The 24,445-nt window shown below is 44.3% G+C and overlaps 1 protein-coding gene across 1 annotated transcript in view; it reads right to left on the bottom strand.

Moving 5' to 3' along the window:
* Positions 1-23,654, bottom strand: part of LOC115171661 (centrosomal protein of 112 kDa-like) — a 42,929-nt gene extending 19,275 nt beyond the window's left edge. Inside the window, exons 1-8 of the mRNA XM_029728673.1 lie at positions 23,376-23,654; positions 22,644-22,749; positions 22,344-22,527; positions 21,955-22,118; positions 9,297-9,384; positions 7,237-7,317; positions 2,612-2,659; positions 2,431-2,505 (exon numbers count right to left, since the gene is read on the bottom strand). Coding sequence (XP_029584533.1) covers positions 2,431-2,505; positions 2,612-2,659; positions 7,237-7,317; positions 9,297-9,384; positions 21,955-22,118; positions 22,344-22,346 — 459 coding nt within the window. The 5' untranslated portion in view covers positions 22,347-22,527; positions 22,644-22,749; positions 23,376-23,654. The remainder of the gene's footprint in view (positions 1-2,430; positions 2,506-2,611; positions 2,660-7,236; positions 7,318-9,296; positions 9,385-21,954; positions 22,119-22,343; positions 22,528-22,643; positions 22,750-23,375) is intronic.
* Positions 23,655-24,445: the final 791 nt, after the last annotated feature.

Below are 24,445 nucleotides of genomic sequence, written 5' to 3'. Positions count from 1 at the left end.
GGTAGAAGCGGTTAAGGAGCCTTTTGGACCAAGACTTGGTGCTCCGGTACTGCTTGCCTGGCCCCAGTGATGTACTGGACCGTACACGCTACCCTTTGTTGCGCCTTGCGGTCGGATGCCGAGCAGTTGCCATACCAAGCGGTGATGAAACCAGTCAGGATGCTCTCAATGGTGTAGACATAGAATTCTTTGAGGATCTGAAGACTCATGCCAAATCTTTTCAGTCTCCTGAAGGGGAATAGGCATTGTCGTGAACGCTTCACAACTGTCTTGATGTGTTTGAACCATGATAGTTTGTTAATGATAGGACTTAGTGCCTGCAAAAAACTTGAAGTTCTCAACCAGCTCCACTACAGTCCTGTCGATGTGAATGGGGGCATGCTAGGGTCTCCTTTTCCCGTAGTCCAGGATCAGCTACTTTGTCTTGCAACACTGCCAGGTCTCTGACCTCCTCCCTATAGGCTGTCTCATCCTTGTCGGTTATCTGGCCTACCACAATTGCGTCGTCGGCAAACTTACTGACGGTGTTGGAATCGTGCGTGGCCATGCAGTCGTGGTTGAAGGAGTACAGGAGTTGAGGGGCCCATGTTGAGGATCAGCATAGCAGATGTGTTATTGCCTACTCTTACCACCTGGAGGCGGGCCATCAGGAAGTCCAGGATCCAGTTGCAGAGGGAGGTGTTTAGTCCCAGGGTCCTTAGCTTAGTGATGAGCATTGAGGGCACTATGGTGTTGAACTCTGAGCTGTAGTCAACAACAGAATTCTTACGTAGGTGTTCCTTTTGTCCAGGTGGGAAAGGGCAGTGTGAAGTGCAATAGAAATTGCATCATCTGTGGAACTGTTGGGGCGGTATGCAAATTGTAGTGGGTCTAGGGTTTCTGGGATTATGGTGTTGATGTGAGTCATGACCAGTCTTTCAAAGCACTTCATGGCTACAGACGTGAGTGGTAGGGGCGGTAGTCATTTAGGAAGGTTACCTTAGTGTTCTTGGGAACAGGGACTATGGTGGTCAGCTTAAAACGTGTAGGTATTACAGACTCGGTCAGGGACAAGTTAAAAATGTCAGTGAAGACAGTTGCCAGTTGGTCAGCGCATGGTCTGAGAACACGTCCTGGTAATCCATTTAGCCCTGTGGTCTTGTGACTGTTGACCTGTTTAAAAGGTCTTACTCACATCGGCTATGGAGAGCGTGATCACACAGTTGTTTGGAACAGCTGGTGCTCTCGTGCATGGTTCAGTATTGCTTGCCTTGAAGCGAGCATGGAAGGCATTTAGCTCGTCTGGTAGGTTTGTGTCACTGAGCAGCTCGTGGCTGGGTTTCTCTTTGTAATCCGTAATAGTTTGCCAAGCCCTGCCACATCCGACAAGCGTCAGAGTAGTAGCAGGATTGTAGTAGGATCTTAGTCCTGTATTGACGCTTTGCCTGTTTGATGGTTCATCGGAGGGCATAGCAGGATTTCTTATAAGCCTCCGGATTAGTGTCCCGCTCCTTGAAAGTGTCAGCTTTAGCCTTTAGCTCAGTGCGGATGTTGCCTGTAATCCATGGCCTCTGGTTGGGATATGTACTTATGATCACAGTGGGGACGACGTTGTCGACGCACTTACTGATGAAGCCGGTGACTGATATTGTATACTCCTCAATGCCTTCGGCTGAATCCCGGAACATATTCCAGTCTGTGCTCTTAAAACAATCCTGTATCTTCGCATCCGCGTCATCTGACCAATTCCATATTGAGCGAGTACTTCCTATGCTTGAGTTTTTGCTTGTAATCAGGAATCAGGAGGATAGAATTATGGTCAGATTTGCCAAAAGGAGGACGAGGGAGAGTTTTGTACACGCCTCTGTGTGTGGAGTGACACCTGAAACCCCACCTCTTTAAGGAATACCTAGGATAGGATAAAGCAATCCTTCTAACCCCCCCCCCCCCCCTTTAAAAGATATAGATGCACTATTGTAAAGTGGTTGTTCCACTGGATATCATAAGGTGAATGCACCAATTTGTAAGTCGCTCTGGATAAGAGCGTCTGCTAAATGACTTAAATGTAAATGTAAGGTGGTCTAGAGTTTTCCCCCCCTCTGGTTGCACATGTGACATGCTGGTAGAAATTAGGGAAAATGGATTTAAGCATTCCTGCATTAAAGTCCCCGGCCACTAGGAGCCCCACTTCTGGGTGAACGTTCTCTTGTTTGCTTATGGCCTTATACAGCTCGTTGAGTGCAGTCTTAGTGCCAGCATCGGTTTGTGGTGGTAAATAGACTACTGTGGAAAATATAGATGGACACTCTCTTGATAAAGAGTGTTGTCTACAGCTTATCATAAGGTACTCTACCTCAGTATTGATTGAGGCAGTCAACAGGTATTGCTTTCTGGAATGGTTGATGGTTATTAGATGGTTGTCTATGGTTAGGTGGGTGTTCTAGTGCCCACCTCTTTCTCCTGTCTTGCAACTTGGGTCTGCTCATCAGTCACAGTGCTATTCTTCAGGCTGGATTTGAGGAATATCTACAGTATGGAAATAAAAGAGTGGGTAAGAAAGAGAGGTGGGGAGTGAGTAAAAGGTAACACTTATCTGCCCTCAACACACATGGGAACCCTCCCTTACACTTACCGGAGACAAGGGGATAGGGTTCTCTCTCAAATACCTGGGGTTCTCAATCTGCAAGAGAAGAAAAGAAACAGAAAACAAGCCCTTTACTTATTTTGCATCTCCTCCTTTTTCTCAAGACAAGGTTCCACCACAAACACACGTGTGCACACACACACACGTGTACACACACACACGTGTACACACACACACACACACACACACACACACACACACACACGTCCTCCCCGACCTCCGCCCTCGGTTTGTCTTAAACAATACAGGACTTCAAACTTCAAAGGCCAGCACTTAACACAGTTAGTTTCTTCCCTCAGCTCTGACTGTTTACAGAAAGGGAATACCTCGGGCCACTTCAAGGCATTGTGTGTGTTCAGCTCAGCTAGGCCCATTTCCGCTTGGCTCCTCTTTCTGCCAGTCAGCCCTTTTGTCAACCCCATTACTCCGTAAGCTATCCATGACGCGTCTATCGACCCAGGGAGACAGATGTGTATACATACTCCCTCACCAAACACGCCCGCTCTGTCCCCTTTGATTACACAGGGAAGAAAAAACACAATGAGCCTAAAGACTGAAGAGATGGCTAACAGGAACGACAACTCTGACGTCAGCCCACCTTAGAGTGTGTTAAGACACAAGTGGACTGACTGACACGGCTATGGAGTAAAACCATCAACGGTTCAACTCTGTTAGGGGATTAAGCCGGGACGAGAAACTGTACTGTAGTGAGTCCACGGAGTTGGCGGTTTCATCCAATTTCATTCTCCTTCTTCTCCTTTCCTCTTGTTGTGAGTGACCTCCTTATTTCTCTATGAACTTCCCAGGCAGCTTCACACAGCGTGGAAGACAGCTGCAAGGGAGCAGGCGGGATCACAGCCTTCTGAAACAGAGATCATCTGACTTTGTAGATGACAACAAATGACAGAAAGAGAGAGGAAAGAGTTCTACAGCTAAGCCTCAAAGGGCCAGGGAGGGGCGAAGGACCCGGGAGTATAGTGTGTGTGTGTGAGTGTGTGTGTGAGTGAGTGTGTGTGTGTGTGCGTGTTTTCTTTATGGTGTGAAGGTTCAAGTTGGTGAGCTCATTCAGTAATCCTAAATGAATGGGGGACTGAGGCCTGTTTGCAAACTGGTCTGAACTAAATAACATGTCAGTAAGACGTTGGACATCCAGTATACTCCAGAACGACCAATCATTCAATACTAAACAGACAGTGTCTGGGCAAACCTCTGCCCTCTGAGCATAGAGCTGATGCAGAGAAACACTTTTGTTTAATCTCTGACACCCAGTTCAGCAAATCAGGCTTATTAATAAAATATATTATAAAGCCGTAACAACATTTTTGATTGAATATTGAAAGACGGCCCACACTTACCTCCCTCTCTGTGGAGCTGAGGGCCCACATCCAACTCTGACCATGGGAGGCCCACATGCCAAGGCTTGCAGGGCAGGGCCAGGCCAGACATTGGTGGTGAAACATAAACTGGTGCTAGACTAAACTAAAGTGTGTGTTTGCTTGTGATGTCTGCCCAGCACTGGTACTGTATCCTGTCTGTGGCATTCGCCCTGACAAGGACAGATGGATGAGGCGGCCGCAGACAGAAGAGAGGAGAGAGGAGAAGAAAGGAGAGCCACTCCACATCAAGGACCTACCGCTCAAGCCAAACAAACACACGTTGTGATGCATTACTTCCTAACATTGGGCAACAGGTCTGTGAGGCAGACAGGGACAATCGACCAAAGACAGAACTATGGGGAGAAAGACTGCGGTTTATCTGTTCTCTCCTAAAGGTGAGAGGGAGAGACCTGGCTAGGTGGCTCTGGGGTACAGACATTTCAAAGAGGATACCAGAAAAGTTGAGACAAAGCATGACCAGGCAAGACAGAACTACATTGAGGCAGCAGAGAATGCTGCAGACAGCTGGTAGTTTCAGCCACTGCAACCAAACATCCCGCTCTTAACTCTGTCTATGTTCCACAGTGCAGAGAGCACAGCCACACAGCTTAACTTTGTCCATGTTCCACAGTGCAGAGAGCACAGCCACACAGCTTAACTCTGTCCATGTTCCACAGTGCAGAGAGCACAGCCACACAGCTTAACTCTGTCTATGTTCCACAGTGCAGAGAGCACAGCCACACAGCTTAACTCTGTCTATGTTCCACAGTGCAGAGAGTACAACCACCTGTAGATCTATTATAGAGTATGCTGGTGGTAGTGGAGCCTAGCGGAGCGTTGCCAAGCACACTTATCATTATCACTACCACAACACAGAGCAGAGCAGGGCTTCATGTCCCCGTCTGATACAGGGAGAGAGAGAGGAGAGAATCATCAACTTTATCAAAAAAGAGAGACCCATACAGGTGGAGAGGGAGAGAGAGGGAGAGAGAGGGAGAGAGAGGGAGAGAGAGGGAGAGAGAGTGAGAGAGAAAGAATAAATAAGAGAATAAAGACAACATCAGTGTACTGCTTATCTCTCCCAGGTCCAGTGACTCTCCAGACACAGGAGATAAGACAGGAACACATCTAAAGACTGTCTCCTTCTCCTCCCTCCTTCTCCTCCTCCTCCTCCTCTAGCCCTCATCTCACTGCTCTCTGACTGTATCCCTGTGGTCTGACAGACACTGCAGCTGTGTAGGTGCTAGTCAGTAGTTGTGTGTCAGTGTGACAGGCAACGTGTAGGCTTCTGGGTATGGGATACTCTCTCATCCAATGGTGGTATATTTCATATAACCAGCATGGAACTGGCTGTGCCTGCAATATGCTTCTCAGGCACCTAGGGCTCCCCCTCTGCTTCAAACAAGCAGGAATTGTAATCCAAACCCTGGTGTGAGAGGCCTATATACTGTACTTACGATGTTTACAGACATGGAATAACTTAGGGATGATTTTTAGCAGGACAGAATGTTTTGGAACATTCAGACAGTACATAACCTAAAGTATGTGGACACCTGCTCATCGAACATCTCATTCCAAAATCATGGGCATTAATATGGAGTTGGTCCCCCCTATGCTGCTATAACAGCCTCCACTCTTCTGGGAAGGTTTTCCACTAAATGCTGGAACATTGCTGTGGAATCTTGCTTCCATTCAGCCACAAGAGAATTAGTGAGGTCGGGCACTGATGTTGGGCGATTAATCCTGGCTCGCAGTCAGCGTTCCATTTCATCCCAAAAGTGTTTGATCAAATCAAATCAAATCAAATGTATTTATATAGCCCTTCGTACATCAGCTGATATCTCAAAGTGCTGTACAGAAACCCTGCCTAAAACCCCAAACAGCAAGCAATGCATGTGAAAGAAGCACGGTGGCTAGGAAAAACTCCCTAGGAAAAACTCCCTAGAAAGGCCAAAAACCTAGGAAGAAACCTAGAGAGGAACCAGGCTATGAGGGGTGGCCAGTCCTCTTCTGGCTGTGCCGGGTGGATATTATAACAGAACATGGTCAAGATGTTAAAATGTTCATAAATGACCAGCATGGTCAAAATCAAATGATGGTTCTGAGGTCAGGGCTCTGTGCAGGCCAGTCAAGTTCTTCTCCACCGATCTCGACAAACCATTTCTGTATGAACCTCACTTAGTGCACTAGGCAGTGTCATGCTAAAACAGGAAAGGGCCTTCCCCAAATGGTTGCCACAAAGTTGGAAGCATAGAATAGTCTAGAATGTCATTGTATGCTGTAGCGTTTAGATTTCCCTTCACTGGAACTAAGGGGCCCAAACCATGAAAAACAGCCCCAGCCATTCTTCCTCCTCCAACAAACTTTACAGTTGACACTATGCAGTCGGGCAGGTGGCGTTCTCCTGGTATTCGCCAAACCCACATTCGTCCGTCGGACTGCCAGATGGTGAAGCGTGATTCATCACTCCAGAGAACGCGTTTCCACTGCTCCAGAGTCCAATGACGGCGAGCTTTACACCACTCCAGCCGACGCTTGGCATTGATCTTAAGCTTGTGTGCAGCTGCTCGGCCATGAAAACCCATTTCATGAAGCTACCGACAAACTGTTAGGGTGCTGACGTTGTTTCCAGAAGCAGTTTGGAACTCGGTATTGAGTGTTGCAACCGAGGACAGTGTTGCTCCTAGACGTTTCCACTTCACAATAACAGCACTTAAGAGTAGACCAGGGCAACTCTAGCAGGGAAGAAATGTGATGAAATGACTAGTTGGAAAGGTGGCATCCTATGACTGTGCCACATTGAAAGTCACTGAGCTCTTCGGTAAGGCCATTCTACTGCCATGTTTGTCTATGGAGATTTCATGGCTGCGTGCTCGATTTTATACACAATGAGCAATGGGTGTGGCTGAAATAGCCATATCCACTCATTTGAAGGGGTGTGCACATACTTTTGTATTTTTAGCACAGGAGGTTGGCGGCCCCTTATTTTGTGGAGGACGCGCTCGTGGTCATGGCTGGAGCGGAATAAGTGGAATGGTCTCAAATACATTGATACCATTTCATTTGCTCTGTTCCAGCCATTATTATGAGCCGTCCTCCCCTCAGCAGCCTCCACTGATATATATAGTGTATGTTATGCATGCTTAGAATATGGAATCACGTTGGCTCTATTCGTGGCATTTCTATCTGCCACGTTCAACAACGTTTGGCTACTGAACGTGGCCCTGGCAGACATACCGCCAGGTTCCAGCTGTTGAGGCGAGCCTCCAGGTTACTGTCGTCAGGAGACAGCACCACTGGCTTCCTGTGGCCATCCACCTAGGGACCAAAGAGAATAGGTGATACTGAGTGTGGGACAACAAGTGCACATACTGTTCAGTAGGGTGTGTTGTATTCTTATCAGCCAGCCCCACCCAACTGCTTCTGCAACCCTTCTTTACTATACTCTCCCCCCCTCTCCTTTTCTCCATTCTCCTTCCTTACTCTCCTCTCCCGTCTTCTTCCCTCCCCTCCATTCTCCTTCCTTACTCTCCTCCATTCTCCTTTCCTCCATTCTCCTTCCTTACTCTCCTCTCCCGTCTTCTTCCCTCCCCTCCATTCTCCTTCCTTACTCTCCTCCATTCTCCTTTCCTCCATTCTCCTTCCTTACTTACTTTCTTCCATCTCCTCCCCCCACCCTCCTCTCCTCCATTCTCCTTCCTTACTCTTCTCCCTCCTCCCCTCCTCTCCTTCTAGCCTCCCTCTCCTCCACCCTCCTTTCCTCCTCTCTCCTTTCCTCCATTATCCTTCCTCCCTCCCATTCTCCCTCTCCTCCTCCCCCCTTACCCACCATTCTCCTTCCTTACTCTCCTCTTCTACCCTGCCCCTCTCTCCCCCTCGCCTCTTTGCCTCCCTCCCTCTACCTCTCCCCCTCATTCACCTTTCCTACTCTCCTCCCCTCCCTCTCCAACCCCACCCCCTTTCCTCCATTCTCCTTTCCTCCTTCCTTACTCTCCTCCCCTCCCTCTCCAACCCCACCCTGCTTTCCTCCATTCTCCTTTCCTACTCTCCTCTCCTCCCCTCCCTCTCCAACCCCACCCCCTTTCCTCCATTCTCCTTTCCTCCTTTCTTACTCTCCTCCTGCCCACCCTACTCTCCTCCATTCTCCTTCCTTACTCTCCTCTTCTCCCTCTTCTCTCCCTCTCTCTTCTCTCCCTCCCTCTTCTCTTTGCCTCTCTCCCCTCCTCTCTCCTTCCTTACTCTTCTTCTCCTCTCTCCTTTCCTCCATTCCCCTCCCTCTCCTCCTCCCTACCCTTCTCTCCTCTTTGCCTCACTCCCTCTCCTCTTTGCCTCACTCCCTCTCCTCTTTGCCTCACTCCCTCTCCTCTTTGCCTCACTCCCTCTCCTCCATTCTCTTTCCTTACTCTCCTCCCCTTCCACTCCTCCTCCCCCCTACCCTCCTCTCCTCCATTCTCCTTCCTTACTCTCCTTTTCTCCCTCTCCTCCTCTTCCTCTCCTACCCACGCCAGATGTTTGGCAGTTCCAGACCATTACCGTCCCCGTCCTGTCCCCCTGCAGTCTAAATTCCAGTCCAGGGGTCACAACGCTCTCCCCTTTGTTGTTTTGCTCAGTCTTTTGCTACAGGGCGCCCTACTCCTGAAACGCTGTTATATATTGTGAACTTTACGTGAATGTTGTGTGAATGTTATGCAAACGTTTCCAGAGTGCTGCTGTTGATTCAGGATCAAGTTTTGTGAACATTTCCAGGGTGCTGTTGTTTTTCGGGTCAGGTTCTGCCTGGGGTTGGGTTTGGGGCTTGGCGAGGGTGAGATACCTAAGAAAGAGAAATATCCAATAAAGTCAAAGTGTAGGCATTTTTTTAACCTGATTGAAATTAGCTGGAAGGTGGACCTCTCCCTCTCTCTTTGTCTCTCGTAACAGAACTAGGCACACTGCCAAGTTAACACCTCATATTACACAGACAAATGACAGAAATACCAGGCTGATTAAAATGGTCATAGTCCTGATTCATCGCCTGTAAATGTCACCCACAGTGTTTATTATCATTGATATCGCAGTATGCCAAGTATGAGTGTCACGCACCGTGAGTGTAATGTCATACTCTCTGTGCCGCAGCCATTCAACCTACCGTGTGGAAATACAATCAATGGTATGATATGATGGAGAACGTCATCACAGAATATGTCCTGCCTGAAATGCAAGACTCCGTAATTACAAACTCAGTAACTAAGATAAAATAGGCTAAACGTAAAAGAGTTGCCAAATAGTGACAAGGAGTGTTGTAGAGTACTGCTGACCCCTTTGATGTGGTCTTCAGAAGAGCGTTTCACTGGGCTGGAGGCCAGGGGCCGAGATGGAGACATCTCCTCATATAGCCGTCTTCTCCTGGACACAGAGGGAATGAGAGAGAGATAGAGAATGTGAGAAAGAGAGGGAGGGAGGGAGAAATATGAGAAAGAGGGAGGGAGAGGGAGATATATAGAGAGAGGGAGGGAAAAGGAGAGAGAGAGAGAGATTTACATTAGGAAAGATTGAAGAAAACAACAAAATACAAAGATCTGAGTGTATCACTGGTTACATTACAGGAAACAGCTTCACTCAATCACTGGCTTACATTATGTCTATCAATATAATGTGTAACTCAAATGTGAGTCGTGCTGTACAGATGTAGGATCTTTATACTTCGACCTGTTTTGTCGCAGCAAAATAATACTGCAGCAACATGATTTGAATGGCTATTAGCTTGTGAAGCTATTTCCTGCGGTGCTGGAAAATTCTGAGCAACAAAAGAGTGATCAAATTAAGATCCTACAGCTGTACTTGCCTCATTTCTGATGCAGCTATGCTTTTAGCTCAATGTTTTACTCTCAAAAACTAACACCCTTGCCTCTCGCACTTGACTTTTTCCTACTAGCATTAGCTTTGCTGATAGCTACTTTATTGAGGAAAAAAAGACTTACCATGACTTAGATGTGGGATCAATACATTAGCTCAATACATTAGAGTATCGCAGTATTATTTTTTACTTTAGCTAGCGCTAGTCAGCTGTACCTGCGCCAAAACTCTGGTATTTCTCCTCTAGCTTGTTATCATCTTTAAAAAAAAAATGGTGAGCCAACATGTTTCCAGCACTTTTATTTCCATGACTGATTAAAACTTGCTTTTACATGGATCTCTCTTGTTCTCCTGCAACAGACAAGGTGAGAAATATGTTTGGAACATCGAATCGTAATACATAGAATCGTGAGAATCGCAATACATATCGTATCAGCATCTACACTACCAGTCAAAAGTTTGGACCCTCCTACTCAAACAAGGGTTTTTCTTTATTTTTACTACATTTTAGCACAATAGTGAAGACATCAAAACTGTCAAATAATACATATGGAATCATGTGGTAAGCAAAAAAGTGTTTAACAAATTCTTCAAAGTAGCCACCGTTTGCCTTGTTGACAGCTTTGCACACTCTTGGCATTCTCTCAACCAGCTTCACCTGGAATGATTTTCCAACAGTCTTGAAGGAGTTCCCACATATGCTGGGCACTTGTTGGCTGCTTTTCCTTCACTCTGCGGTTCTACTCACCCCAAAAGATCTCAATTGGGTTGAGGTTGAGTGACTGTGGAGGCCAGGTCATCTGATGCAGCACTCCATCAGTCTCCAAGAGCAAACCAGATGGGATGGCGTATCTCTGCAGAATGCTGTGGTAGCCATGCTGGTTAAGTGTGCCTTGAATTCTAAAGAAAATCACTGACAGTGTCACCAGTAAAGCACCCCCACACCTCCTCCATGCTTCACGGTGGGAACCACACATGCGGAGATCATTCGTACACCTAATCTGAGTCTCACAAAGACACGGCGGTTGGAACCAAAAATCTCAAATTTGGACTCAGACTAAAAGGACAGATTTCCACCGGTCTAATGTCCATTGCTCGTGTTTCTTGGCCCAAGCAAGTCTCTTCTTATTGGTGTCCTTTAGTAATTGGTTCTTTGCAGCAATTCGCCTGATTCACGCCACCTCCTCTGAACGGTTGATGTTGAGATGGGTCTGTTACTTGAACACCGTGAAGCATTTATTTGGGCTGCAATCTGAAGTGCAGTTAACTCTATTGAACTTGTCCTCTGCAGCAGAGGTAACTCTGGGTCTTCCTTTTCTGTGGCGGTCCTCATGAGAGCCGGTTTCATCATAGCGCTCAATGGTTTTTGTGACTGCCTCACAAGTCCTCAACTGGCAGCTTCATTAAATAGTACCTGCAAAACACCAGTCTCAACGTCAACAGTGAAGAGGCGACTCCGGGATGCTGGCCTTCTAGGCAGAGTTGCAAAGAAAAAGCCATATCTCAGACTGGACAATAAAAATAAAAGATTAAGATGGGCAAAAGAACACAGACACTGGACAGAGGAACTCTGCCAGCATCCCGGAGTCACCTCTTCGCTGTTAACGTTGAGACTGGTGTTTTGCGGGTACTATTTAATGAAGCTTCCAGTTGAGGACTTGTGAGACGTCTGTTTCACAAACTAGACACTCTAATGTGCTTGTCCTATTGCTCAGTTGTGCACCGGGGCCTCCCACTCCTCTTTCTATTCTGGTTAGGGCCAGTTTCCGCTGTTCTGTGAAGGAAGTAGTACACAGCGTTGTACCAGATCTTCAGTTTCTTGACAATTCCTCGCATGGAATAGCCTTCATTTCTCAGAACAAGAATAGACTGACGAGTTTCAGAAGAAAGTTATTTGTTTCTGGACATTTTGAGCGTGTAATCGAACCCACAAATGCTGATACTCCAGATACTCAACTAGTCGAAAGAAGGAAGGCCAGTTTTATTGCGTCTAATCAGCACAACAGTTTTCAGCTGTGCAAACATAATCGCAAAAGGGTTTTCTAATGATCATTTAGCCTTTTAAAATGATAAACTTGGATTAGCTAACACAACGTGCCATTGGAACACAGGAAAATAATCTGCCGTTTCCAGCTACAATAGTCATTTACAACATTAACAATGTCTATACTGTATTTCTGATCAATTTGATGTTATTTTAATGGACAATTGTTTTTTGCTTTTCTTTCAAAAACACAGACATTTCTAAGTGATCCCAAACTTTTGAACGGTAGTGTATATATTGTATTCTATACTATATCTTAGTCTATGCCGCTCTGACATTGCTCGTCCAAATATTTATATATTCTTAATTCCATTCCTTTACTTTAGATTTGTGTGCATTGTTGTGAAATTGTTAGATGTCACTGTTAGATATTACTGCACCGTTAGAGCTAAAAACACAAGCATTTCGCTACACACACAATAACATCTACAAAACACATGTGTGTGGCAAAGGGTATGAAGAATCTCAAATATAAAATGTATTTTGATTTGTTTAAAACCTTTTTGGTTACTACATGATTCCATATATTATTTCATAGTTTTGATGTCTTCGCTATTATTATACAATGTAGAGAATAGTATAAATAAAGTAAAACCCTGGAACGAGTAGGTGTGTCCAAACTTTTAACTGGTACTGTAAATATCGTGATATTGTATTGTGAGGTCCCTGGCAAGTCCCAGCCCTATTCATTACATTTCTATACACCCCAGCAGCCAGTGAGAGAGAGTAGACAACAATGGAAACTATGGATGCACAATATATCGGTGAACATATCGGAATCGGACGATATTAGCTAAAAATGCCAACATCAGTATCAGCCCGAGATCTAGTTTAACGCCGATGTGCAAAACCGATGTTAAAGCTGACATGCATAGCTATATACACATGACGTAATAACACCACGTAAAATGTTGCACTACACATGCAACATAGCATTCCTAACTTAGCTCACAGTGTCTGCTGTGTGGATCTATCAGTCATTTCAAAGAGTAAGACAATTTCAGCGAGACAACTCATAGGCAAAATCCATTGACACCAAGATAATGGAATTCATTGCCCTTGACAATCAACCGTTCTCTGTCGTGGGGGATGTTGGCTTTCGCGACTGGTCGAGCACCGGTACACACTACGAAGTGCGCTATTTTTCAGATGTTGCCCTACCGGAGTTAAATAGTAATAGCGTCACTGCTATTAGCTTCACGACATACTATGGAACGCCGTTTGGGTCTTTGCGTGTCAAAAAAGATACATGTCAAATAACACATTTCTATTATAGAATGTTGTGTGTTCTTAATATGCACGTGCAAGCCAAGCGCCACCACTACTATCAGTAGCACTGTCAAAGCTGAACAAAAAGTCTGCAAACAAGCAAACACCGGCCAAGAACGATGTGTTTACAATACCGGGTTGGTAATAAAGTATTATTTGTTCAACTGCAACTTCTGGGGTAGCTAGCTAGCTTTAGCTTGGTACCTAGCTAGCACCAATACAAACAGCCTGAAAACAATGACCAGTAGAAACTGCAGTCATTTTCATTATTCTTAGCAATGATTTAGGAATCCTTGTGAGTAAGTATTAGCAAGGTAGCCACTTGATGTTCGCCGAACTTCAGTTCATGAAAATAAATAGCTAGCCAGCTACTTAACCCTGTTGCCCAAAGCTAACGTAATAAGCAGCCAGCTAGCTTAATCTGGCTAGTGAGGCTCAACCAGACCGGGGTATGTGTTGTGAAGCTAGCCACAATAAGGATTAGGCACAATAGTGGAATTTGCAGTTTGCCTTCAAAATAAAAGTACCTCTTTGAAAGTGATGCAGAAGGTTACAATTGGTGGAATCATGCCATATTTAGACTAGATCATGTTAAACAAGGTTGGAAAGTGAAGCAATAAAATGGGGTATCAGTCTAGTCGGTGACACCCACAGAACACAACTGTGAAGAGTTTACCCAAATATTAACGTTGTAGCTCTTATCGCGGGACTGTGTGAAATCACCTCCCCAGTCAGCCTATTGTGTGTACTGACATTCCTATTGCACTGTACAGCTTTACATAAGGATTGGGGATCAATGAAATGGGGTATTTACAATGACGGCCTACCCCGGCAAAACCCGGACGACACTGAGCCAATTGTGCGCCGCCCTATGGGACTCCCAATCACGGCCGGATGTGATACAGGCCGTATTCGAACCAGGGACTGTAATGACGCCTCTTGCACTGAGATGCAGTGCCTTAGACTGCTGCGTCCATGTGTGTGTGTTAACTATTTAACTGTACTAGAATGCTTCAAAGGCCACTCAAATTTTAAATATCGGTTATGGGTATCGTTTTTTTGGCAAGGAAAATATTGGATATCAGTGTTGGCAGAAAATGTCATATCGGTGCATCACTAATGGGAACCTCTGCTGACTCTGACAGAATCAGAGCACTGAGGGCAGTGTAACAGTGTTTCCCAACTCCAGTCCTCCAGTACCCCCAACAGTACACATTTTTGAGGTAGCCCCGGACAAAAAAAGCATGATTCAACTTGTGAAGGGCTTGATGATTAGTTGACAAGTAGAGTCAGGTGTGCTTGTCCGGGGCCACAACAAAAACATGTACTGTTGGGGGTACTCAACGACCAGAGTTGGGAATCAGTGCACTAGGACACGTCCTAGCAAAATTACTTTTCTTCCATTTCATGCCTACAACCAAGAGAGAACAGACAACAATGGGAACCTAGGCTACTGATTCTGACAATCTATGCTTCATTAATTAGTATTACCAGCTAATTAAGCATATACACTGGAGGCAATTACACCGGCTTAACAATGACTGAATAAATCTGCACAATTAGGGAAGGGTGGAGACGATCGGCAAAAGAACAACCAGTAATGTACCGAGGTATGCGATGAAAACATCCAATTATTTCTCTAGGGCACTTTTAACTACAGTCATTTAGGCCTATATATATATATATATATATATATATTCGCTTTGTTGTTTTCCTCATGTCCTTAACACTCCAGAGTTCTATGAAGTACTTTTGTCACAAGAGACTGACAGTTTGACCACAGAAGATCACTTGCCTTTCTGAAGAAAATGTATTGTGCATAAGAGGGCGATAGAGAAGGTGGACCAGTGAAATTCAGCATCAGAGGCAGGTGAGGGCGCTCTCTCTGTGTCTACATTCTGTTATAAAGTGAGCGAGACTGAATGATACAAAACTTGTATGTTCTCAATTACAGTGTCAGTTGAGGTCAAACTTATCATCATGAAACTAATGGTGTGCATATTTTGTATCCTTTGTGTGTCTCTGTACCAGCTGTAAAAGTAGCCTACGTGAAAACTAGCAGGCACACTTTCTTCCCCTCAAGTATGCACGCACGCACGCATGCACACACACACACACACACACACACACCGGGGGCCAAGCGAGCAGTGCAATGTCGGGCCTCAAAGTCAACAGGTGGATGAGGATAATTGAATCAGATGTGTCTGGAGTCTGAGGCCCAGAGATCAAAGCTGTGCCAGCCAGGCAGATCAGGGCTAAGGGAGAGAGAGGGGGAGTGTGTGTGTGTGTGTGTGTCTCTACTGCTGCAGCCAGTCTTATTAAAACAGCCTGACATCTATACGCTTCGTCCATGACCTCCAGGTGCAGGAGCCAGAGGCCCTAGGTCTCACACTCAGGCACCCCAAGGAAGGAAGCCAGACCCTGTGGCACAAACAAGACGTGGACCCCTTAACTCAACCACCTGGAGGCAAGGTCAACGAACAGACTCTTGCCTTACAGGGAAAAACCCTAGGCGGCTAAACAGGTCATTTATAAAAGCTGCTTGATGTCTGCTGCTACAAGGACAATGTTATTGTCACACTTGGCGAGGTGGATGGAGAGGGAGAGGTTAAGGGTTCTCATGTGTGGAGCTCAGATGATAGACAGAAGTCAGGGTGAGTAAAACAGAAAGAGGAAAAACAAAAGAGAAGAGAGAGAGAAACAGAACGGATTCACATATAGGGGTTAAGAAATATGATGCTAACCACCACCACACATTCATCCTTCTACCTTTGCCTGTTTGCTATGAGGGGAGAAAGACCAGAAATTCCCCTCGTCTATAGTAACGAACGCAACACTTCCACACATGCCGAGTCAACATGAGATTCATGTCAAGATTCGGCTCTCCCAACACATCTCTCTCCCCCTTCTCTCAGAGCTCTCCAAGGCACGCCAAACATAACGTGTCAAGACAATCGTGGCGTGTTTAAGGCCTGATCCATAAGTGACATGTGAGTACCAGGAGTCGACAGGTAGGCTACACACCAGGGCCTCTGAGGATGATCTCTTAACCTGGATAGCTTGCTACCCCCATTCCTTTCACACAGACACAACTAGACTTTATCAGTTGAGAACAGAGAACCATCAGGGTTCTGCCGGTGAGTATCGCCATCTTGTGGCCAAATCTGGAACTTACTCACTCCTGCCAAATATGGTGTCTCTCCTAGCCAGTTAAAAATCAGCCAGTTTCTAAACCCAGAGGCCCAACAGGATACTTCCGAGATTTTAGGAAGGTGTTCTAATGTTTTGTATACTCAGTGTAGAACAGGATTGCCGGATACAGAACAGGATTGCTGATACAGTCTAACCTGCAAGGACCCCAAAGTTACATGACTACTTGACCTATCACTCCATTGCCTGATTAATGGCATGAGGCAGAGATCAAAAGATCATACATCACAAGGAGTCAAATTAGGTCCCTAGAGTTTTATCTAAATGGGAGAGACACATTAAAGAGCATGTGTACTAAGTCATTTTCTACATCAGCCCTTCAGCCTGTGATCTATACGCTCTTTAAATGCTCTTATCCCAATCAGACACTAAGACAAAATAAAATCCAGCTCTTCAATACAGCCAGTGTACTTAGGCTAACTGAGGTTACCGTTAGACATGCTTGTATAACTGGTCGGATTTGTGACGAGGACATCTCGTACATCATGCCAACAGCTTTTCACAATCAAACGTACGTGTATCTTTAAAGTGACTATACACATAGGCCCATAAACAGAACCAACATGAATCTATCTGAGCTGAATGGTTTTGGCTCAAGATGCCACTGAATTTTCCACTGCAAGCAACTAGTCGTCCCTATCAACACATGTTTAAAGACATTTTCCAAGAACCACTCACCACTGTCCCCTTGGCCCAGATAAAAAAAAAAGTAGATTCAAAGCATTACAGGTCTCCCCCTCCCTCCCTCATTGAATTGGGCATACCCATTGGGCACAGACATCCTTTCAACGTCTAGTTTTGATTTGCATTTGGTTGAGTTGTCAACTAACGTGAAATCAACCAAAAATGTAACCATGTCATTGGATTTAGGTTAAAAGTTGGGTGAAGGCCTCCAGAGTGGCGCAGTGGTCTAAGGCACTGAATCAATCCAAGGCTGTGTCACAACCGGCCATCACCCGGAGTTGCATAGGGCGGCGCACAATTGGCCCAGCGTCGTCCAGGTTAGGGGAGGGTACGGCTGGGGGGCTTTACTTGGCTCATCGCACTCTTGCGACTCCTTGTGGCGGGCCGGGCGCCTGCAGGCTGACTTCGGTCGTCAGTTGAATGGTGTTTCCTCCGACACATTGGTGCAGCTGGCTTCCGGGTTAAGAGGCACAGCCTTATGTCAAAACCAACGCTGACATGAGGGAGGCAGTAGAAAATGTAGCCAAACTTTAATGAGACTTTTAATTACATAAATATAGGCTAAACACCAGTCATGTTAGACAAATATGATGAAGGATAATTAACATTAACGTCTATAAGCTTGATTCTGTCGACACGCTCGAGGCACAGTTTGCTCAGATCAAATGGTAACAAGAACGGAGAGTGAAGGACAGGGAAAGAAGGACAGTGCCTGTTGCGCACCGCACATCCCCCCCATCTTTAATCTAAGCGGAGGTGGTTAGCATTTGGAAACTATTTAATCATAAACTTAAATTGATTAAAACCTAGATGTTTTATGTCATCTTATGAAGTGGGTCTTAGCTTGTTTCAAAGTAGCCTAGCCAATATACAACAATAGAAATGTTGAGGGAATTACTTTATAAAACACTTAATACGCCATTGAAAACAGCATTTTTCTCATGTTCTATTGGTTTTCAAAATCAACATTATTTTACTGTCCAGCAGCCAAAGGAGTAATTCTAGTCATCTGAGTAACCCATGCTAGTTAATGCATCTTTAGATCTCCCCTTTCCTAATCTCTGTCACATGAAACCACTCGTGCATCCGTGTGCTTTTGAGAACAGTGTTTTCCTGCTAATTGCATTTAGGAACATATGCCCATAGCTTACAGCCAAGTGTGCATTTTTAAGCTTATAATATGAAGAAATAAAACTTTATCAACATTTTAGGCAAAACAGACTGATCTCATGTATCAGGCCTCATTGCTTTTCTTTAACGTGCAGTGGTTGTATGAATTTTGGATCAGTCGTCCCAGAACTGTCCCAGACTCTGTTTTGAACCGTAAACATATTTTTTTGCATCCCAGGGAAAATGTGAAGCCATTAATTTTAAGCCCTGGAGGGAATTATTTTATAAAGACATAAAAGTATTTGGTTGTAATTGTAATGTTGCAATATTTTATAGGCTACCAAGTGTGGCCAACCATCCTCCAGGAGAGCCTTAAAGGGGCAGTGTTGTATTTTGAGATAGGCTTGACTATGCAAAGAGTGTAGCCTATATTTTTGTCTGATTCTCTATGGCAGTGGTTCCCAAACTTTTTATAGTCCCGTACCCCTTCAAACATTCAACCTCCAGCTGCGTACCCCCTCGAGCACCAGGGTCAGCTCACTCTCAAATGTTGTTTGCCATCATTGTAAGCCTGCCACAAACACTATACAATACATTTATTAAACATAAGAATGAGTGTGAGTTTTTGCCACCACCCAGCTTGTGGGAAGTGACAAAGAGCTCTTATAGGACCAGGGCACAAATAATAATAATAATCAATAATATTGCTCTTTATTTAGCCATCTTACATTTGAAACCTTATTTGTTCATCGGAAATTGTGAATAACTCACCCCAGGTTAATGAGAAGGGTGTGCTTGAAAGGATGCACATAACTCTGCAATGTTGGGTTGTATTGGAGAGAGTCTCAGTCTTAAATCATTTTCCACACACAGTCTGTGCCTGTATTTAGTTTTCATGCTAGTGAGGGCCGAGAATCCACTCTCACATAGGTGCGTGGTTGCAAAGGGCATCAGTGTCTTATCAGTGCGATTTGTCAAGGCAGGATACTCTGAGCGCAGCCCTATCCAGAAATCTGGAAGTAGTTTCTGATTACATTTTCACAGAACCGCTTGTTGCAATTTCGATGAGGCTCTCTTGTTCAGATATCGGTAAGTGGACTGGAGGCAGGGCATGAAAGGGATAACGAATCCAGTTGTTTGTGTCGTCCGTTTCGGGAAAGTTCGGATGTAATTGCGCACCCAGCTCACTCAGGTGCTTCGCTATATCACATTTGACATTGTCCGTAAGCTTGAGTTCATTTGCACACAAAAAAAAATCATACAATGATGGAAATACCTGTGTGTCATCCTTGTTAATGCAGACAGAAAAGAGCTCCAACTTCTTAATCATAGCCTCAATTTTGTCCCGCCAATTGAATATAGTTGCGGAGAGTCCCTGTAATCCTAGATTCAGATCATTCAGGCGAGAAAAAACATCACCCAGATAGGCCAGTCGTGTGAGAAACTCGTCATCATGCAAGCGGTCAGACAAGTGAAAATGATGGTCAGTAAAGAAAACTAAGCTTGTCTCTCAATTAACAAAAAACGTGTCAATACTTTGCCCCTTGATAACCAGCGCACTTCTTTCTGTATGTTGTAAAAGCGGTACATGGTCGCTGCCCATATCATTGCATAGCGCATAAAATACACGACAGTTCAGGGGCCTTGCTTTAACAAAGTTAACCATTTTCACTGTTGTATCCAAAACGTCTATCAAGCTGTCAGGCATTCCCTTGACAGCAAGAGCCTCTCGGTGGATGCTGCAGTGTAACCAAGTGGTGTCGCGAGCAACTGCTTGCGTGCGCATTAGCACTCCACTATGTCTCCCTGTCATGGCTTTTGCACCATCAGTACAGATACCAACATGAGCAGCAGCTACGTTTGGCTACATAAGGACCGTTAGTGGAATTCCCGCGAGAGACTAACGGTTAATGTGATTGGATGTTAATTATTTGACTAGGCTACCTGTATTTGACATTGTTATTTCGCTGAACACTAGATGGTTTAATTTTATTTTTGGCAGTGAAACGAGGCTACTCAGGCGAGAAAAAAACCTCACCCAAATGTATAGCCCTGTTGGAAAATATAAATGGACTGTTTGAAAATGTACAGATAGTTTTTTTATTTTTTATTATGTGAATCACATTTTTATTTGGCATACCCCCAACGGCATTGCGTGTACCCCAGTTTAGGAATACCTGCTCTATGGTAAAAAAAAAGTGATGCATTTTATTTTATAAAGTGGTTCATTGCATCATACAATGATGTGTTAGAGAGCAACTACTGTAATTAACCTATTGTAAAAAATAATTAAATAATTAAAAGTAGCCGAGACAATGTTTCAGAATTCACAGGCAGTCCAGCATATTTAGGTTGGAGGAAAAGTCAATTCAAATAATTGTGGAATTCAAACATTCTGCTGACAAGTCCACAGAATTCCACTGTTTTTTTATTTATTTCAGACTACTTAATAAGAACCTAGAAACAGGAAGTCTAGGGACCATGCAGTAGCCTATACAAAAATGCAAGTGTCCACTGTCCATATCTGATTGCACTGTCATGAGGTATTCTGTCAAGCTGCTGAAAACAATAGACTGCGCAAAAAGAGCACAACCATGTCGATTATGTTGTGTAAATTCAACGAAATAGCTACGTCAATGCAATGTGATTACATGAATTAAAAACGAGTTAAACGTAATCGAAAATGTAATCTACGTAATCCCCCAAAATAATTATTTAGCATGATGGCCAAAAACAATAACTAGTAATGCTGCATACTCCAAGAAAGGTTCAAATCTCCCCTTTCTGGTAAATATAGTTATAAATTGCTGAGCTGTAGTCATTCTCAGGACACAAAATATTATACATCATATAAAATATTTCCTATTCAACAGAACTGTATGAACAAGGCTTGAAATTACTTATATGCTTTCTAAATATAGTATAATCAATTTATAAAACCACTAACTATAAGATGTCACCTTCCTTATAACTGTAAAACACACATTTGTCTGTTTAGTGTTAGAGAAAATGTGCATATTTTCAAAAGGTCTCTCTTGATCAAAATGTCTGCCCCCATCGCTGTAAACGTCTCGCAGAGCTCTAGCTTGGCTTCCTGAACTTGTTAGGAACTCGCCTTTCATTTCATATTAATATTGTCCGTCTATGACAAACAAAGTGTTTGTTTAAAATCTACAATTATTTTAGATAATGGCTATCGACTTGATCTCTCCTGCAGCGCTATGATATAAGGATTGCAGGCATGTGCTTTGTCAGTGGCTGTGACGTAGGGTTCAGCCAGAAGTTCATGTAAAAATGTCAGGAGGGACATCCCAGCTTCTAGTGGTTTCATATTTCCCATCCTAGGTCACACAGGCTCAGAAAATATACTACTGTGTCCGTGGGAATAAAGGCTATCACTCAGTGCAATGCGGTGTATAACATACAGTCAGATTTAACAGGTGAACACACAGTTTATCTTTTACATTGAAGTATGTATGGAACTACTGTAAATAAACATGTTGAGTAGCCTAGACAATGTTTCAGAATTCACGGGCAGTCCAGCATATTTAGGTTGTGGGAAAAGCCTATGCAGAATCACACAGGTTCCATAAACAGGGGACTTTAAATCTAAGAGGTTTTTAAGTAAGAGGAAATAACTAGGAAACTATGTTGACTCAAACACTTTTGCCCAGAGGGTGAGGTGGTCTATTCCAGAATAGACACTTGTGTGTGTTTGAATTCAGCAGACTTCTACTGTAGCTGGCAGGCATAGCAGTTGAGTATGTAGCTTAAGCTCTAGTCTATGCCGGGGAATAACCTACCTGTGTGTGTTAGAGTAGGCTGTGGGTGAGGAGCTGGCCCTCTCTCTGAGCAGGCTGTCCCAGGGGTCGTCACCCTGGCCCAGCTCTCCCGTTACCCAGTCAGGCAGGCCTGCAGTGCTCTGCTCCAGGCCCCGGCCACATATAGGCTCGTCAAAGTAGATGGACTGGCAATGAGAAAAGGTGCAGAGCTGAGTTTAGCCATCTAAAACAGTCAAAAACATATAACATACAGTCTACAAAGTACTATAAAATGGAATATCATGAATTAAACAAATAAACAAACATAAGCAAGATGGGCAGCCTACTAGCAGTAGAGCAGAAAGTATACTATTTATAGTAGCTTAGATCATCAGCGCACTTTAGTACTATACCGAGGATTGTTTGTTTACCATACATGTTGGTAGAGTCTTGAGACTGCCTGCTTGTGGCTGAAAGGGCCCTCCAGGATCCCTCTTCTGAGCATGTGCAGGAGCAGGCGGGCGTACATGTTGTGGTTCTTGCGTCCCATCAGGCCCGAGCCGGATACACCTGGGTCACACAGCTTCTTGATCCACAGGGCACACCGCTGGCGCTCTGAGGTCAAATAGGGAGCAAGAAATTACAATCAATGCACTACTAACACATATGATAATTACAATTTATAGAACACTTGCTTTTTAGAAAAACAACTCATTTTACTGTAGGCCTACCTGTCTTGTGGGGGAGTTTTAGGACATATGGTTTCATGACAACCAGGTGATGGTCAAACTCTGAGTCCAGTTTCTCCCATGTCTCCTCTTGTTTGTTCATAATGTCCTGCATATTGGGAATGACACATATTTAACGTGTTACTTTCGACTGGTTACTGTGTTTACATACAAACGTGTCCACTCCGCCCCTCAGAGCACATTTTAGCTATTGCTTCACAAAAACCATGCGCAACTAAACTACAACTTCAGAACTAGAGGTTTCAATACAAATGTAGCAAGGCTTTGCTGTTAATGTAATCAATTCGGCATCCCTGCATAGGACTAACGTTAGAAGAGTTAGCTACACACAGACTGAGCCACCAAGCTCAGCTGGCTAATAACAACTGAACCGTTGCTAGACACTTCGACTTGCATCGAGAAGGTGATGATGGCATCTCTATCCTACTAGCTATCTCTCACAACTGAATCTGACATATAGCTAGTTTGCCAATAATGGTGCAGCTAGCTAAATTAGCTTTGTTAGCTACAGTATCAATCTGGCTAGCATCAGTTCTGTTACTAACAGTAGTTCAAGCAGCACATCAAAACGACAAACAAAGTGGCCGCGCGCTTAGTATTCACTGCTAATTGGTATTAATTTTACTCGTTAGTTAGATAATTACGATATATTACACTTCAAGCTCACATTGTGCGATTATACTGGAAAAAGTAAAGTTATTGGCTTGTTATTACCAGTTTCTGCAGATCTAAACGGTTCAAACTTCTGCTACACAAAGCTGATGAAACAAGTGCTCGTGCTGTCATTCCAAAATGGTACCCTTTCTGTGCGATTGCAAGATGTTGCATTGAGTATAGAGTTAAATAGTTGTACATAATTATGTGATGCAGACCTGCGTTTACTATGCACAGTTCTGTTTGGTTCTAGGTAAAAAAAAATGAAAAAAATAATTGGAAACAAGTAGCCTAGGCCCATTTGTAAATAGTTTCAAATAGGACTATTTACAGGATTTTTATAGATTTTTAAATGCTTTCAAATACTAATAAGTCGTTGGATTCGGCCACATTGTTTTAAAATACTGAATGGCAAAAAAAATAAGTATTTCAAATACAAATATTTAAATATGCATAAATGTAGGCCTATTTGAACCCAGGTCTGCTGTGATGTTACTTTCGACTGGTTACTGTATGTTTACATGCAAACGTGTACACTCCACCCCCCAGAGTACATTTTAGCATTTTCCAAACTTCCACATAACATTCTACGTTATACATAAACTCAGCAAAAAAATAAACGTCCTCTCACTGTCATCTGCGTTTATTTTCAGCAAACTTAACATGTGTAAATATTTGTATGAACATAAGATTCAACAACTGAGACATAAAATGAAGGAGTTCCACAGACATGTGACTAACAGAAATGGAATAATGTCTCCCTGAACAAAGGGGGGGTCAAAGTCAAAGGTAACAGTCAGTATCGGGTGTGGCCACCAGCTGCATTAAGTACTGCAGTGTATCTCCTCCTCATGGACGGCCCCAGATTTGCCAGTTCTTGCTTTGAGATGTTACCCCACTCTTCCACCAAGGCACCTGCAAGTTCCCGGACATTTCTGGGGAGAATGGCCCTAGCCCTCACCCTCCGATCCAACATGTTCCAGACATGCTCAAGCGGATTGAGATCCGGGCTCTTGGCTGGCCATGGCAGAACACTGACATTCCTTGCTTGCTGGAAATCACGCACAGAATGAGCAGTATGGCTGGTGGCATTGTCATGCTGGAGGGTCATGTCAGGATGAGCCTGCAGG

Source organism: Salmo trutta, chromosome 32 (genome assembly GCF_901001165.1).
Source record: "Salmo trutta chromosome 32, fSalTru1.1, whole genome shotgun sequence".
NCBI classification, from domain to species: domain Eukaryota; kingdom Metazoa; phylum Chordata; class Actinopteri; order Salmoniformes; family Salmonidae; genus Salmo; species Salmo trutta.
The sequence above is the reverse complement of the archived record's forward strand: the minus strand, read 5'-3'. Positions and strand labels throughout refer to the sequence as shown.